At 27.6% G+C, this 17,447-nt stretch overlaps 2 protein-coding genes across 4 annotated transcripts in view; one reads left to right on the forward strand and one right to left on the reverse strand.

Annotated features, from left to right (window-relative positions):
* The first annotated feature begins 6,391 nt into the window (after positions 1-6,391).
* Positions 6,392-11,942, forward strand: LOC113366472. 2 transcript variants are annotated; one of them, XM_026608079.1, is made up of 3 exons: positions 6,392-6,451; positions 9,438-9,571; positions 10,828-11,942. In XM_026608079.1, the coding sequence occupies exon 3, from the start codon at positions 10,830-10,832 to the stop codon at positions 11,940-11,942; it is 1,113 nt and encodes a 370-aa protein (XP_026463864.1). In that variant the 5' UTR covers positions 6,392-6,451; positions 9,438-9,571; positions 10,828-10,829. The 2 variants fall into 2 exon arrangements, with proteins under 2 accessions (XP_026463864.1, XP_026463863.1); XM_026608078.1 differs by lacking the exon at positions 6,392-6,451 and adding an exon at positions 6,755-6,859.
* Positions 11,943-14,870: 2,928 nt separating this feature from the next.
* Positions 14,871-17,447, reverse strand: part of LOC113366737 (protein fem-1 homolog CG6966) — a 77,456-nt gene continuing 74,879 nt past the window's right edge. For both annotated transcript variants that reach the window (XM_026608395.1, XM_026608394.1), the window contains exon 7: positions 14,871-16,120. In XM_026608395.1, the coding sequence (XP_026464180.1) occupies positions 15,231-16,120 (890 nt within the window). In that variant the 3' untranslated portion in view covers positions 14,871-15,230. The remainder of the gene's footprint in view (positions 16,121-17,447) is intronic.

Consider the following 17,447-nt stretch of genomic DNA (forward strand, 5'->3'; position numbering starts at 1 on the left):
AGTGTTATATATGAAATTTAAATTTACAATTCTGTTTGAACTACAACTCAATCGTAAGAATTATATTATTGATTAATATTTATTGTTACTAATTTTTTTTCTTGAGTATTTAATTACGGTACGGGAAGTTCCAGCAATTTGCCTTAAGGCACGATGCCATGAACTACTAATTTTTAATTCAAAATGATCCTACTAGCGAAGACTTTTGTAATATTCATGAATTTCCAAAGAAATTGTTTGACCCAAATTTGTTACAGATGGAGCAAGCATTTTAGCTTAGTTTGAAATCACTTTAGATATCAAATTGTTATATTAACACGTTAAGTGCCATGTCAGTCGTATTTGACTAATGCTACAAAGTTTTATATGAACCATGTCATTAATACAAGAAATTCTTTGTCCTAACATGTTACAGATGGAGCAAGCATTTTTGCTTGGTTTGAAATCACATTTAGAAATGTAATTGTTATATTAACACCTTAACTGCCATGTCAATCATATGTGACTGACGCAAAGAAGTTCTACATAAGACGTAAAATTACATTTAGAAATATAATTCTGATATTAACATATTAAGTGCCATGTCAGTCATATGTGACTGACGCTAAGAAGTTCTACATAAGTTATCACCACGTTATCTGCCATGTCTGTCATATGTGACTGACGCTAAGAAGTTCTACATAAGACGTAAATCGAATTTAGAAATATAATTCTGATATTGACACGTTAAACGCCATGTCAGTCATGTGTTTCTGTCTATAACAAAAGTTCTTCATAAGACATATGTGATTTGGTAGAAGGAAAAAAGATGTTTTAATATAGGACCATGTTAATTATATGTGAAATAATAAATATTATTATGACAAAAAAATATTTTTCTTTGTTACGTAAAATTTTTTGATACATTTTTAACTAAATTTTTGAATATGAAAATTTTTCTGATATCTTGGTGATTAACGTGTTAAATAAAATTAATAAGAATTTGGTAGAAGGAGAAAAAAGTTAATACAGATTAATATATATTATAATAAAAAAAATAGTGTTTTGGCAAAAAAATATTTTTCCTTTATACTTATGTTTGCTTGATAATTTTTTAACTAATTTTTCAAATGTGAAAATTGTGATGATTTTAGTAAATTTTATCGAAATTTCGGCGATTAACGTGTTAAAGTAAATTAATAAGTTAAAAAAATAATGTTTATATATAACTAGAAAAATTGTAAGATCAAATCAAACCATTTACCGTATACTTGTCTCTCATAGACCTCATATTACATAATATAAAATCTATGTGGTTTTTGCTTAATAATATATACAGATTACAGAATAAAATTTAATAATAAAAAAAAAGTCAATCCATTATTTACTACCTAAAACAAAAAAATTTATTTTCCACCAAAAACAAAAAAATTATTAAAGTCAAACTTCCAAAATTTTTGTATTTACAATTAAAATTTTTAATTTATTATTATATAAATTCAAGATGTTGGCACGAATTCGAACATTTTACAATTCTTTCAAATGTGTGGTGTGGATTTTTGCGACAGTTTTTACTTGCTTTTGCAGAAACCGATTTGTAAATGTTTAGGTAAGTTTAAAATTGACAAATTTATCAAATCGTTAAATAAAATTGAACTTCATTGAGAAAACTATAATTTTTAATAAATTTATAATAATCGCTGACGTTTTTGTTGAACAAATTATGAAAAAAAATACAAATTTATCAATATATGTTTTGTATAAAACGCATGACAGTGATTTAATTTTTGTTATATAATTGCCAAAATCTAGAAATTTTAATTGGAAATCATCAACGGACATAGTTCTTTCTCGTTAGTATTTTGATAATTAGCAATATGTAATCATTAGAACATTTTTTTTGCTTTTTTTTTTCAAATAACTTGAAATTTTCATTTGACACATTATTATTTGTTTACATCAATAAATAATAGATAAAATTTATTGAAATGTGGTAAAACCTGTTATATACACTTACGTAACAAAACTTTGAATAAAACTTATTGGAACATTTTTCTGGTAATAAATTTAGCATGGATTTGGAACATTTTTTTTATATTTCTTTGAATACCTTGGAAATTTTTTTCAGGCTATTCCGTTTTATATACATTGGTAAAAACTAGATAAAATTTACTAAAATATAGTAAAACTTATACTTTTAATATACACTTGTATATTAAAATTTTGAATAATTTGTAGTCGAAATGCAGACTTTAGTATTTAGATAATTTGCAATTCGCAAACATTTATTTGCTTTTGTTCAAATAACTTATAATTTTCATATCAGACATTATTATTTGTTTACATTATTGCAAACTAGATAAAATTTACAAAAATCTAGTAAAACTTGTTATATACACCTGGATATCAAAATTTTGAATAAAATTAGTTGTAATAGCAAGCAAAACGCACTTATATAATTTCACTATACTGTACAACTTTCTTGTTAATTTTGCGTTGCATAAATCTTTCCTAATATTTTTTTTAAAATTCATATCCAATTTTATTACATTTTAATTAAAAATGTATAATTTTAATGTCATTACTTACATTATTTGTCACTATAATATCAAAAAAAATCTCATGGGACATGGTAACTTTATTAGATACTTTAGTTAGAAATGTATCAAGAAACCTTATTGAAATTTTTTTCTCCTTTTATCGAATTACCTATATCAGATATATATATATATACAGTGCTGGATTTACAGTAGGGGCAATCGGGGCTACTGCCCAGGGCGGCAAATTTTGGGGGGCGGCAAAATTTGGATAGTGAGAAAAAAATTCTATACAATATAATCAACTTTTTTAACAACATTTTTTATTTCAAGAAATATAATTAACAAAACATAAAACGATTGCAATGCAAAATTTGGGTTGAAATAAATGTTAACTAAAATTTATTATTTTGCCTAGCCTCCCTCTCCGAACGTAAATTATCAAATTGATTATTAAGTTATCAAATTTGGGAATTAGGCTAATATAAAGATTCGTAAACAAGGTGAAAGTTTAAGAAAAATTTGTTCTTCAGTTCTCGAGACCTCTTAAAATGACGTATTTATGCACTTCCAAGCAAATATCGTCGAAAAAAAATATTTAAACTAGTGACTCATGGCATTTTTTCTTAAGACAAATTACTGAAACATCCCTTACTGAAAATTACATTTTATAAAGAGTTTTAAATTTTATTGAAAAATGAAAAAAAGACTTCTAAAACACATTTTTTGTATTTTGAAATTTTTCGAAAATTAAGAACTTTTTACTAAGCAATCGCGCTACGTAGCTGTTTCAGAGAAGAAATATCGAAACTCAATTACCATTTTTCGTAATTGCCTGTACCAAAAGCTAATCGGCACGTCTCCCCATCAATACAAATCTAATATTTTTTAATTATTCAAGTCGATTTCGAGAACACAGATCAACCGATTTATGATTCAATTCCTATTGATAAGGAGACGTGCGATTAGTTATTGGTCAAGGCAGGTACAACTGTTTTGAAGATACGGGCCAAAATGCCAAAAATAATAATTGAGTTTTTGAGAAAAAAGCGACCAATAACATTAAAAAAAAATTACACAATAAATAACTGCTTAAATTTATGGGGGGCAGGTTTAGCGGTTTCGATGGTTCAATAAAAAAATTTGAAAAAGAAACATTTGGCGGACAAAAGTGATCATAAGACATATGCACATTAAATTATCAGATATTTTAAAGATATTATAATAATAAGTATACATTTTGTTTACATTATATAAGTTCTGTAACATTGTTTATCCGTTAGACTGCGACGCGGCGCTTACGCGCTTCTATATTTTATCCCTCGCAGCTGAAGCAGCGCGATTGCTTTAAAAAAAAGTTCGAAAGTTCGTAAAATTTCAGGGATGGGGCGGCATTTTTGTCAGTGCCCCGGGGCGCCAAATTTCTAAATCCGGCCCTGTATATATATATATATATATATATATATATATATCATGTAGAACTTCTTAACGTCAGACACATATGACTGACGTGTTAATTAAGTGGCGATTTGGTTTTTGAATTTCTATGATGGTTTTTGGTATAATGGTTTCAGAAATTGGCTAGAGAGTTTATATGCAATTTTTATTTAAAAATTGTTACAACTTATGTATCACATTTATCTAATTTTTCGAATTTATTTTTTTACGGACGTCACAAAATAGAATTTGTGTATTTTGATTGCTAATTATTAATACAGAAAAAATACTTTCTTCGCTTTTTTGGTTACAAGTTCAAAGTGTGTACAAGTCTGAAGCAATTTTGATTGCAAATTATGAAATTTGCTTAATATCCTAAACTGAATAATTTATATATATATATATATATATATATATATATACCTACAATCTATAACTTACCATTTAATTACTAATTTTTTTGGTAAAATCACACTAAACTAAACTCAAAATATACCTTCGACGCGGACAAAGGGCACTCTTCGAAATTAAGACGAACCACGACTAAAACCGATGTTAACACTTTGAGTGCCTCCCAAAGACTAAAATTACAGTATTTTTCATCAACTATTGACCCTATTTAGGTATTATCATATTTGGCAACAAACCCAATATAACAAAAGGTGCATTTTGGTGGCATGGATCAGGGTTGTGCAAGTGCAAGTGCCTATGTAAAAATAATTGAAAAATTTAAATTTAAATTCTTTGAGCTTTTGTAAATAATAAGTAACGCAATCATAATGTCTCAGTTTTACCAACTATTCCAGAAGTAACTAGTTGTAAGTGGCATTTTGCGTTAATGCAAGTTGCATGAACTTCCCGACATGAGTGCAAAATCGACTTAATCAATAAGAAATCAATATATTAATTTATGAGTTATTTATAAGTATACCGAGTTGCTGTAGAGCATAATAATGTGAAAAACTATAGCAAATTATTCAAATTTGAACCAAAATTTTTATTTTTGAATATGCCAAATAACTATACGAAGTTTTCTAAATTTGCTAAAAGCGCGGTCGATTAATTTAAATTTTAGTTAGTTTTTAATAAGGAACCTCTTTTGTAGTGCTATAATACTTTAGTTTGTTAATTTCAAAGAAACGGCCTGGCTGATCTTTGTCCAAAACTAATTAGCTTTCTAACTAATAAAATTTTTAAAATCAAGCCAAGATTTTTGACTAGAGCGTGGAAGAAAATATTTGAATCTTTCTGATAACAATAAAAAAACGACTCAGCAGATCGTCTTCCAAAAATAATCCAACCGAGTTTTTATCAAGTTTCATCAAACGGCTCTCAAATTTTCGAAATAAAAATAAAATAAAACATCAAGTTTTGCCACAAACAATTAACCTTTTCTAATGTTGGTGACAAACGATTCAGAATAACTGATGACGACAAAAATTTGTAAAATTAGCAAACAGGAATAAAACATTAATTTGTTTGTTTTGTAATTTGGAAATTGATTATTAATCGAGTATATAATACATAAAAATATTAGAAAATTAGTAAATTAAAGAATTAATGTACTGATACTAATAACCCAAATTAATTAAAGTTATTTTAATTTAAGTATTAGTTAACGAAAAATATATTAAGTCCATAATTGTGAGAAAATTGGTATTTAAATTAAAACCAATTTGTATAAAATTATTTATAACAAAACACCATGAATTATAAATATTAAAACATAAAATATTAAATAACGATCTCAGAAATATAATAATAATTTCTGGCTAATTATATTTAAATATTTATCAAAAAGTTGATAATAATGATTACATCATCATAAGTCCCTTATTATTATGCTTTTTTTAAATATTATTAAACTATTTACTCTATTTTTTGCAAACAGAAAGTATAAGTTTTTAAAAATAAAATATATAACATAAAGGATAAAAATATTTAAACTATTCATTAAAAAAAAAAACAAGAAAAACTGTAATTAAGACCTTAAATACATACAACTTACACCAATTATGTTATAAATTGTATGTTTTTTGAAACATTATCAAACTATTGGCCCTTATTTGCTGCAAACAAGATATATGATAAGTTTTTAAAAAATATTCAACAAAAAGGATAAAAATATTTATACTATTCATTAAAAAACAACAAAAACTGTAAAAAAATCTCTAAATACATACAACTTATACCAATTATGTAATAAATTATATGTATTTATACTATTCCTACTCAATCAAACATATATTCATCAAAACAACAATAAAATAAACTACATATATATAAATAAAAATATGTTCATAAACATTTCAAAATTCAAATTTCGCGCTTACCTTAACGACCCTGCCGCCATCTTTCAGCAAACAGCCACACTTTCAACATTAACTCAAACCGCACAAACTTCGCAACTGTCAAATATAATACAGAATAATTTTAAAAGTAATTATTGGCATTAATAATTAATGTTGTGATTAAAATAATAGTTATTTGGATAATTGGTGAGTATAAAATGTATATTAAATGTTATGTACACGTATCATTATGTATAAAACAATTTTTTTGATACACAAACTTTGGCTCAAGAGAACTAAACAAATTTCTGTAACACTACACTAAAGTCACATATATTTAATGTATATGCGTATTAGCTAGTTTATTTATTACATAATTTAACTCACATAATTTATTTATTGCTTATATTTTACTTGCAATATTTTAACATAACCTATAATCACAACAAAAGATTTTTGCACAATTTTTAAACAAGAACCGTTTCGCCATATTTGCCAGTTTGCCAAAATGGCTGCTTATTAGTACACCAATAATATTTGGCAAGTTCAGTTTAAAATTTTAAAATATTTGTGAAAAAAATCTTTAAATTTGTGCTACCTAACCTAATTTATCAAGTAAGTCTCAATTAATTCTTTTCTTTGCAATTTTAGGCACAAAAACTGGTTTGCCATAATAGGCAAATGACATATTGCAAGTTTAGTTTAAAATTTTAAACAATTTGTTGAAAAATGTTTGAATTTGTTTGACCTAACTTAACCTATGGGTACTGCATTTTGCTACAATTGATTTTAAACAAATAGGAAATGATATTATTCTTTTATTGAATATTTGTAACGTGTACAACACAAAATTACATGCTACTTGATTTAAATTTTCTGATGAATTTGAACAATATGTTTAAATTCTTCGAATGTTTAAAAGTCTTCGAATTGTTTTAACCTAACCTAACTTACCAATTAAAGAACTTGAGTTTGATGTAATTAAATTGAACTGAGTAATATCATTCTTTAGAGATATCTTTAGACCTGAGATTTTATACCACCTCATTTAAAGTCCTTATAAAATTTGTCTTGTGTCTTTGCAAAATTTGTTTGAGACAGATTAATTAATCGATAAGTAATTTCTTGACCAAAATTTGTCCTTTATCTATGTAGCCTGTTACCACCACAATTAATTCTTTTCTTTGTAATTTCAGGCACAAAAACTGGTTTGCCATAAATGCTAGATTGCCAGAATTTCAGATTAGTAATAGATAAATGATATATGGCAAGTTTAGTTTAAAATTTCAAACTATTTGCCAGAAAAATGTTTGAATTTATTTAACCTAAACTAACTTACCAACTACTATCTTCCATGATTAATTCTTTACTTTGCAATTTTAGGCACAAAACAAGTTCGTTATATATGCCAGATTATCAGAATGACTGTTTAATAATATACTAATCATCACAGTTCTTATGACAAATTTAGCTTAAAATTTCAAACAATTTGCCAGAAAAATGTTTGAATTGGTTTGACTTAACCTAACCCACCGGCTGCAGTACTCTCTTCCACGATTACTAACTAATTTCTTGTCTAATACTTATCCTTCATTTATATAGACTGACTGTATAATCTCTTCATTTTTACTCCAGTAATCACATATGATAAATTTAGTTCAAAATTTTAAACAAATTGTTAAAAACTCATCGAATTGCTCTGACCTAACCTAACTGACAAAATGTTTAATTTTGCTGTAATAAAATTAAACAAGCAGTAACAAACATTATAATACTTTCATTTGATATTTGAAAGTTAGACAATGAATAGTTTCATGCTTTTCATTCTTTTTTTTGAAATTTCAAACTTTGATATCAAATCAGTTGATATCAAATAATTTTCTCGATTTGATTTCGATAAGCCTAATATTTATTCCTTATTTATGTAGACTGACTGTATAATCTCTTAATATCATTTTATTAATTATTACTCTGATAAACACATATGACAATTTTAGTAATAAATTTTAAACAGTTTGTTTAAAAAAAATAATCATCGAATTACTCTGACCTAACCTAACTGACAAAATACTTAATTTTGCCATAATTAAGTTAAATAGCAAGTAATACATTCTTCCAATTAAAATGTAGAACTTTTATAACACGAAATTACATGTTTTCCTATGTAAACTTTTTATTAAACTTGTATTTTAAGACATCATTGTATCTTTTCTTCATTTCAAGCTCGATAACAAATTTCTTGCCTAATCCTAATCCTTTATCCATGTAGTCTGATCATATGATTTTCTATAATCATTATTGTTTTATTATTACTGGAGTTAAACACATATGGCAAGTTTAGTTAAAAATTTTGAACGATTTGCTATAAAAAAAACTTTTCAACTACTTTAACCTAACCTTACTGACAAAGTACTTAATTATAAGCTATAATTAAGTTAAATAGCAAGTAGTACATTTTTCCAGTTAATATCTACTTGTATATCATAACATTTCATTGCCTTTTTATTTAAATTTGTTATTCATTTATTTTAATTTAGTATTTAAATGTTTTTTTAGATATCGTAGAATCTATTCTTCATTTCAAGCTTGATAACTAGTTTCTTGCTTAATCCTTATTATTTATCTATGTAGCCTGATCATCATATACTCTCCTATAATCATTATTGTTTAATTATTACTTAAGTAATCACATAAGGTAATTTAAGTTCAAAATTTTAAACTATTCTTCTAAACAAGTCTTCGAATTACTCTGACCTAATCTAACATACAGTACTAAATTTTGCTGTAAACAAATAACAAATAAAACATTCCTGCACTCATTATTTGTGTAATACAAAACTGTAAGCTTTCTTATGTAAATTTTTGAAAAAAACTTATCTTTTATTATATTCAGAATCTTTTTAATTCAATTTCGATAACAAGTTCTTGTAATTTATATATGTGGCCTGACTATATGATATCCCATTATAATTATAAATATTATAAAGCATTGTTAATATTGGTATGGTTGCTTATTATTATTCTCGTAATGATTACTATTTTTATGGGCATATAAAAGTAAATATTTTGCAGCCTCGACTGGACATTAAGAGAACATTATCATATATACATATAGCTCAACAAGAGCCTAAAATAATATTCATTATTATGGAAGCTTATTTATTAATATTTATTTATTTTTTTTCAATTCCAGATTCAAGATTGTTCACAAAGCCTTAGTGCAAAACAAGTTTCAAGCACTAAGTCTTATTGTTGTTGTCGACATGTATAAATCAATTTCAAATTACTAAATACTGTTGTGTTGAAAATCAGATTTCAAAATAAAAGGTATGTTATATTAATTTAATAGCTTTGAATTTCTTATATAAATATTTGCAGCAAAATTCATATAAAATTTTACGAGTTGAAAATTTAATATTTTTAAATTTAAATTTGCATCGATAGCCATAAATTTGCTTGTGGCTTTCATTTATTTTTATTGGTTCTTGAAAGACAATATGAACTACATTTTTAAAATTCTTAACAGACTTTATTATTTTACTTGTTATTGTTTTTGCAAAAAAGTCATGTAATGGTTTACATAATTATTCATGATATCATGGAGAAAGATGGTTTAGGTAAAAATTTGCAAATTTTTGTGATTTTCATTTAAAATAGGCGTCCTAAAGCAACCAAACTAATAAAATTTATCAAAATATTTATATTTGATATAATTCTAGAGGAATACGTTTAATTTTTATTTTGGTGGAAATGGAACTTATGAAACTCATTGGATTAAAAAAAATAACACACTACATAACTCTTATATATTTTTTATGCTACAACTGATTTATAAGAACTATCCTTAAGGGGCACAACTAGTGTAACCGCCTAAAAAAAGGTGATTTTTGGGAATTTATATTAAAACAACTACTTTATCAACCATTTCAAAATACTAGGAATATATTTATACATGTTTTAAGAATACATAGTAAAATTTTTGAAGAAAAAAATTAAATATGTTTTAAGTTATCGTCGCTCTCCAACGGCGCGACAAAAAAAAGACCCTTAAATAAATAAATCAAAAATTGACAAAATGACAGCGTTTTAAAAAAAAAAGTCGGATTTTAGCCAAAATTTTGGTCGTTTTTCGACTGCCAAAATTCGATTTTTGATCCGATCAAAAAATCGATAGTTCATTTTACGGAGAACTATATATAGAACATGTAAAAAAAATTTGATAGTGATCGGATCATTTTTTAAAGGTGTAATCTACCGAAATATGAAAAAAAAACAAAAGTCAGTTTTTTCGAAATTTCACACTAGTTGTGCCCCTTAACACGAAAATCAATACACAAACAATTTTTTCTAAAGAAAACCACTCCAAAACTTGTTTTCTCATATAAAACACTTAAATCCTTTTCAATTATTTTTAAACTATAAAAAAATCAGTTATGCCTTCTGAAATGTTTTTAATTTTGAATATTGTTAAAAAACAGAAATTTAAAAATAGAGGAATAAAATTGGTGCTGGGTCTTTATTAACTTAGCTATTACTTTAGCTTAATTTTAACAACATATACATAAACATGTATATTTCTTCAGGTATGACTTTTTCCCTAAGACTTTTAACCAGACTTCTCTTAAATTCCGAAAAACTCCCAAATGCCGCCTTCACAGTCCACCAAAGACATTACGTGCGCAAAGTACGTCCAAAATCAAATCCAGGAATAGCAGAACGCCTATCTTTACTAGAAGACCAGGCAAATTTGGATTTGGATGACCCATCCTTGGATTTCGACGAACACGAATCCGATTTCCAAAACCTTGCACCAACTTATAATGAATTCAAAAAAGACATGGCAAAGTACAGGCAAAAGGAACGCAACTGGATCGTGAGGAGAAAATATTTTGAACAACAATTGCCGAATTTTCTTACTTGGTCGGAGAAGGAACAAATTAGGCATTTGCATAAAACGGATCCTGTAGAGTATCCTGTGGAACGTCTTGCTGAAATTTTTCCTGCCAGTTGTGAGGTAGTGCAGAAAATTGTAAAAGCCAGCTGGAAAATTCAGGATCCGAAAAGGATACTAAATCATGATAAAAATGTTGAAGCTAACTGGAAAATGCTGAAGAAGGGTGAACTGGACGTTGATGCTGAGTATAAGGAGCACTTGTTAAAATTTTCGTCTAGGGATAAAATAATTCTAGACGAAACCAAGTACTTACCGCAACAAAGCATGACGTTCGACAAACCACAATTCACAACCCAAAGCACAGAATTTTCCTCCATTATCCAAAGTTACGAGAACTCCAAAACCAAAACCAAGGAACAACTCAAACTACCCTCTACAAAAGACGATATTATTAATTTCCCTCAACTCGACAAACCCTTACAAGAAACCTATGTTATGAACACGGGTACTCCGACGTCTAAAAAACCGCAATCCTTCAGCGAATTCAAAAAAGAACTAAATCTTCCCGACCAACAAAATTTTCCTCCTCCTGCCAAGAAAATTTTTGCCCAGGACATACCGGTGCCTATTTTTGGTAAAAATTACCAAGAACGCAGTTTTGAGACCGATAAAAAAGTTGTGCCGATGCCTGAGAAGATACAGATTCCTAAAAAGTTTTGGCAACGTGGCCAAACTTACAAAGTCAACGACTGTTTTTATGATGATGATGGCAGATTTTTGTACAGGGTTCCTGGATTGGAATAAATATATGATGTAAATTTGTATTTTATACTTGTAATAGGTTTTGGTTATTAGAAATATATATTTTTTTTGAATTGCTTTGGTGTTGTATTTGTGGAGTTTCAGGATATATATATATATATATATATATATATATATATATATTTATTTATATATATACAGAGCCGGTGCTGGGTCCTCAGCGCCCGCATGTCATTATTTTTCTAGCGCCACCGCCTCCTATTATTTTGACTGTTTTAACAGTTCATCATTAAAACTATACAAAAATTTACATTAATTTTTTAAATACTTTTTATTAATTCTGTGTTTAGTACACAAAAAATTAGATATATATATATAATATATATATATATATATATATATAAACTAAATGCCCAAAATGTAATGATTTTAAAATTATTCAGAAGATCGAGGCAATTCGCGGGTGCTCATAATCAAATTTTTGTGTCTTCTATCGTTGTCGAACTACCGAACTCTTTTTAAATTTTTATTTTCAATCCAAACTTTGCAACATATCCAAAAATTTCAATGTGTTATTTATTACTTGCAAGAATATTCTTAATATTTCAATTATTTCTAACGTATGCGTCATATTAGTATTTGGATTTTGAAAGATTTTATTTATTTATTTTGAGGATTTTATGCAATTTATTCAATTGAGCAAATCAGAGAGTAAAAAAATTCTAGCCTTTCGTTATTAAACACAACAACAGCACTGGTAGTCTCATGTTGAATTATTTTAATTTAATGTTTCATTATTTAAAATATCCAAAATTGCATCTTAAGCTTACCGTAATAGAAATCGTAAGGGACAAATTGTATGTATTCATCTTCACTTTCCCATTTGCTGTTTTAAAGTGAAATTTTTAACGTATTTCAAATATATTGTCCATAGATTAGGAAAAGATGCAAGGAAAGTATATTTTTCTTGAATGATATTGAAAAAACTATATTATAAATTTTATATCCAAATCTCGTTTTGGCGCCCCCTGAGGCGTGCGCCCGCATTTTTTGCATCCATTGCATTCAAGGTAGTACAGGCCCTATATATATATATATATATATATATATATATATATATATATATGTATTTATTTATATATTTATATATAAATATTAGGGTGGTCCTTAATATGGACATTTTTGAATTTCATTGCTCCTAAGGGCTCAAATGCTTCCAAAGTAATAAAACAAAATTTTCTAAAAGTTTTAGCTCCTAATATTAATATTATAATTTTCTTATCATATATATATATATATATATATATATATATATATACATATATATACTAGCTGTTCCGGCAAACGGTGTTTTGCTAACTAAGGTACATTTTAAACAATTTCAAGAGAATCAAAAATATTAATACTTTGTGTATAAGGATGTGTTATTTGAATGCTATATACAATGAGGTATTATAAAAGCAAAAAAAACATTAGTTTGTCTATATTTTGTCAATACAATCAAACTGGAAGTTTTATACACTTTCTATAGAAAACATGGCATACTCCAATCCAAGTCTTTTTTGTTCTTTCGACTTATTGATTACGTTTCAAGTTTTTCAGATTCTTTTTGGATTTTGGATTTTGTGTATAATTGTAAATAATACTACTGAGCTTATACAAAATTTTCAAATTTTTGCGAGGAGAGATAGAAAATGAATTAAATATTTCTTCTTTGACCTACTTTTTGCAAAGTTTCAAGTAGCATTCAATTTTAATGTCTTATTTTAATTTTAAAGGTATCTTTCAAAATAATTACATTTTTAACTAATGCTAAAAAACTAGCAACGGAAGAAAATACTTTTATTATGGATTTTTAAAGACTACCGTTTATCTCCCGAAGCAAAGTCATAAGAATCAAGGTTATAGCTGGTTATACATTTTTTCCCTCTACTTTCAAATATTGTTGTTAAACAATGCTTAACTTTAGTGGTTTTTGACACATCGGTAGTGGACCTTTTTAACTCCAGATCGTCATATATTACTATCTATTCTTCGATAAATTTTGGGAAATTATAACTGGGAAAATGTTATTCGACAAAATGTCCATTTGATCGATACCAAATTTAGGTTCTGAATTAAAATAACATAAATAAAAAATCATATAACCTAGAAAATGTTCTATAAATACCAATGAGTATATAATTATACGAATGAGATCTTTCAGAGCACCGTGTTTGAGAAAAATATGCCAAAAAGTGCATTTTCATATTAACATTTCAAAAGAGTTGATATTTTGAGATTCTAGTAACACTTGCGGCCCGTTTAATAACGTTTTTGCGTATAAATTTAACCACACTTGCTACAATTTAATCATAATTAAATAATATTCACGTAAAACATCGTATTAAACGTAATTGAACATAATCTATCAAAAAAGTTTGCTATTTGACGTATTAGCTACCGTCCATTGTTATATTCAAATTAAGCTTCTACAAAAAAAATCAAATTAAAAATGTAAAGTTTCTACGCGATTTGGAAATATTATCTCACCTTTCCGACCATCTCTGGATTGGCACGAATTTTTCAAGACTAAGACTGGCTAAATCGGTTTAACCGTTTTCGAGTTTTAGCGGATCATTTTATCGAGAGCTCCATTTTTGCATATAAGATATTGTGAAAAAATCAAGTTTTCTTCTGAAGACAATCCTTTATTAAGTAATATGGCCTATATATTTATATAAACGTTTGACATTTAACGTATTAGCCACCGTCCATTGTTTCATTCAAATTACGCTTCTACAAAAAATTTCAAATTAAAAATGTAAAGTTTCTACGCGATTTTGAAATAATATCTCACTTTCCCGACAACCTACTGCTTAGCACGAACTTTTCAAGACTAAGACTGGCCAAATCGGTTTAGCCGTTTTCGCGTTTTAGCGGATCATCATTTTTATATAAGATATTGTAAAAAAATTAAGTTTTCTTCTGAAGACAATCCTTTATTAAGTAATATGGCCTATATATATTTATACATTACAGAGCATATAAAAAATACAATATCATACATGCCTTATCACAATTTCATAACTGCTAAATGAATCCACATCTCTTCGGGGGAGCATATGTCTTCAACAATCATGGTTATTTAATTCATCTATTGCTAAGACTAATTTCATCATATAATTCTGTTTCAAATATATATTATTCCATTTCATTTAGAATATGTTAATTTAATTATTGCAATATGCGAAGAAAATAAAAATAAACATCAATCTATACTTCTGGAACTTAAACCTAGTAAACTTCTATATATTAGTAACACAAGATAGTAATATTATAATATAATAATTAATGGTTTTCTACAAACTCGTACAGACATTTGGGTAGTTGACCCCGGTAGGGAATTTTGAAATTTTTTATGGTCTTAGCAGCAAGGCAACTTAGTTTGGTGAATTTGGCAGGTTGGCATAGCTCGTGGATGAATTGACCTTCTAGCAAACTTTGAAACGTTTCGCCGTTGATGTTTATTAAATCTAAATGTGCACCGTTTGTAAGCAAAATTTGTGCTAAGGCTTGGGGACAAGGCCTGGCCAAAGCTGCTAAGTGCAAAGGAGTATTCCCTAGTTCATCGGTTGCATTTGGATCTGCGCCTACTTTTAGTAAAACTTTTGCTAAATGTGCCGAAGGGAATTGACAAGCCGGGTACCGGCCTACTAAAGCTGCATCCCGGCAACATGATAAATGTAACGCTGTACGTCCTAATTTAACCTTAACATTCAATTTGACTAATTCGTACACATTTTTATAAATATCGTGTTCTATATCCTTGTCTTCGTTCGTTTCTAACATCCTGGTCAGGAGACAAGCCAAGTGCAAAGTAATAACTAACATTCTATTCAACATAGTTAAATCTTTATCTTTTAAACGTTCCAACATGTCTCTACCGAATTCAACCTCTTTCACGGCTTTTTTGAAAACGTTTATCAAATCAGCATACTCCACCGGTGGTACAACTCGGCCTCTGGTGGTTGGTCTACCCTCTTCGCCCATCATAAAACTGAACAATTCGGTGAATGAGAATAAAGAACTTTGGGTCATCGGACTTAGGGGTTCTAGAATTGATTGTTGCATGTTTAGGGCATAATTCCATAGTTCTATACATCTGTCGAAACGCCCAGAATCGGCGTAGACTGCACCTCGGTATCGGATGTAGTAGCTTGTATCTGGATGTGCAGGACCTGGGAAAAAATTATAAAAAAATTTTGACATGAAGTAAAACTTATTTGCTATCGTACAATATGGCATTCAAGTAAAAATAAATACATCATGTAACGATTTTGAATAGTGTTTCTTGGTAATATGGTAACACTCGTGATGCACACATTTTTATATAATAACTAGATGACCCGACAGACGTTGTCCTGTACTATGTCGACAATTTTTTAATATAATATACTAATATTTACCGCTTACCTAAAAATAATTATTATTGTTTTTTTAAATTACTCTTCACGCCAAAATGCATATACATTTATAATATGAGCGATGTTAAATGTAGAACTGCTTTAAATAAAATGAAGAGTCTCAATTCCCACACTTTATTTGAAATTGAAGTCTTTTGAAAGGTATAACATAACCATAACCATAACATAACACTGATACTTCATGTTGGATTAAATTAATTCAATTTTTTATTATTTAAGATATCCAAAATTGCATCTTAAACTTCTCCTAATCGATATCGTGAGGGCCTAATTGTATGTATTCATCTTTACTTTCCCATTTGCTGTTATAAAGGGAAATTTTTACGAATTTTAAAAATATTGTGGAAAGATTAGGAAAAGATGCAAAGAAATTATATATTGAAAAAAAACTATAATGAAAATTTAATATCCGAATCTTGTGTTGGCGCCCCCTAAGGCGTGCGCTCGTATTTTTCGCATGCATCGCATTAAAAGTAGGACCGGCCCTGATTAATACTTAATTTTATATTTTAAGTGAATTATTTTATCATATCCTGTTCATATGTGTATCATTCAATCTGCCATACATATACTGTATCTTATACTATTTTAATTTCTGGCACATCTCAGCTGTTTTTTGGCAATAATAATGTAAACATTTCATTTTTCTTATTCATAATCATAAATTTATTATACATATTCTAATATTGTCTAGGTTCATAAGTAAATTGAAATTTTTGGCAGATAGTTTTTATTTGTTTTGAATGCAAACAATGGCATGTCGTTTTTAGCAAGTTTTTTCATTTATTTCTACAATATTGCACATACATCCCAGTACTTTACAATCACATGCATCCTAGAAAATTTCCTCAACAAACTTCAGAAAGATTTATCAAAATCCGAATAATCGTTTAGGAGGAGTATACAGTGAGTGCTTGTAATTTAATGTGAACTTTATATAATAGCAATAATTGATTCTATTATTGATTTTAGTTAGAAAACGTTTGTATGTGAAAAAGTAAAGGGCTGTTTTTTTCCGGCAATTATTCTCGCCGTAAGAATCATCCTTGGACTTTAACGAACATTTTAAAAAAAGATTTGG

The sequence above is a fragment of the Ctenocephalides felis genome, unplaced genomic scaffold, assembly GCF_003426905.1.
Source record: "Ctenocephalides felis isolate EL2017-DRISC unplaced genomic scaffold, ASM342690v1 CF-g0.4_SCAFFOLD_01170, whole genome shotgun sequence".
NCBI classification, from domain to species: Eukaryota; Metazoa; Arthropoda; class Insecta; order Siphonaptera; family Pulicidae; genus Ctenocephalides; species Ctenocephalides felis.

What these genes read in the sequence shown, in the direction of transcription:
- LOC113366472 (XM_026608079.1), top strand. Translation starts at nt 10,830, where the DNA reads ATGACTTTTTCCCTAAGACTTTTAACCAGACTTCTCTTAAATTCCGAA.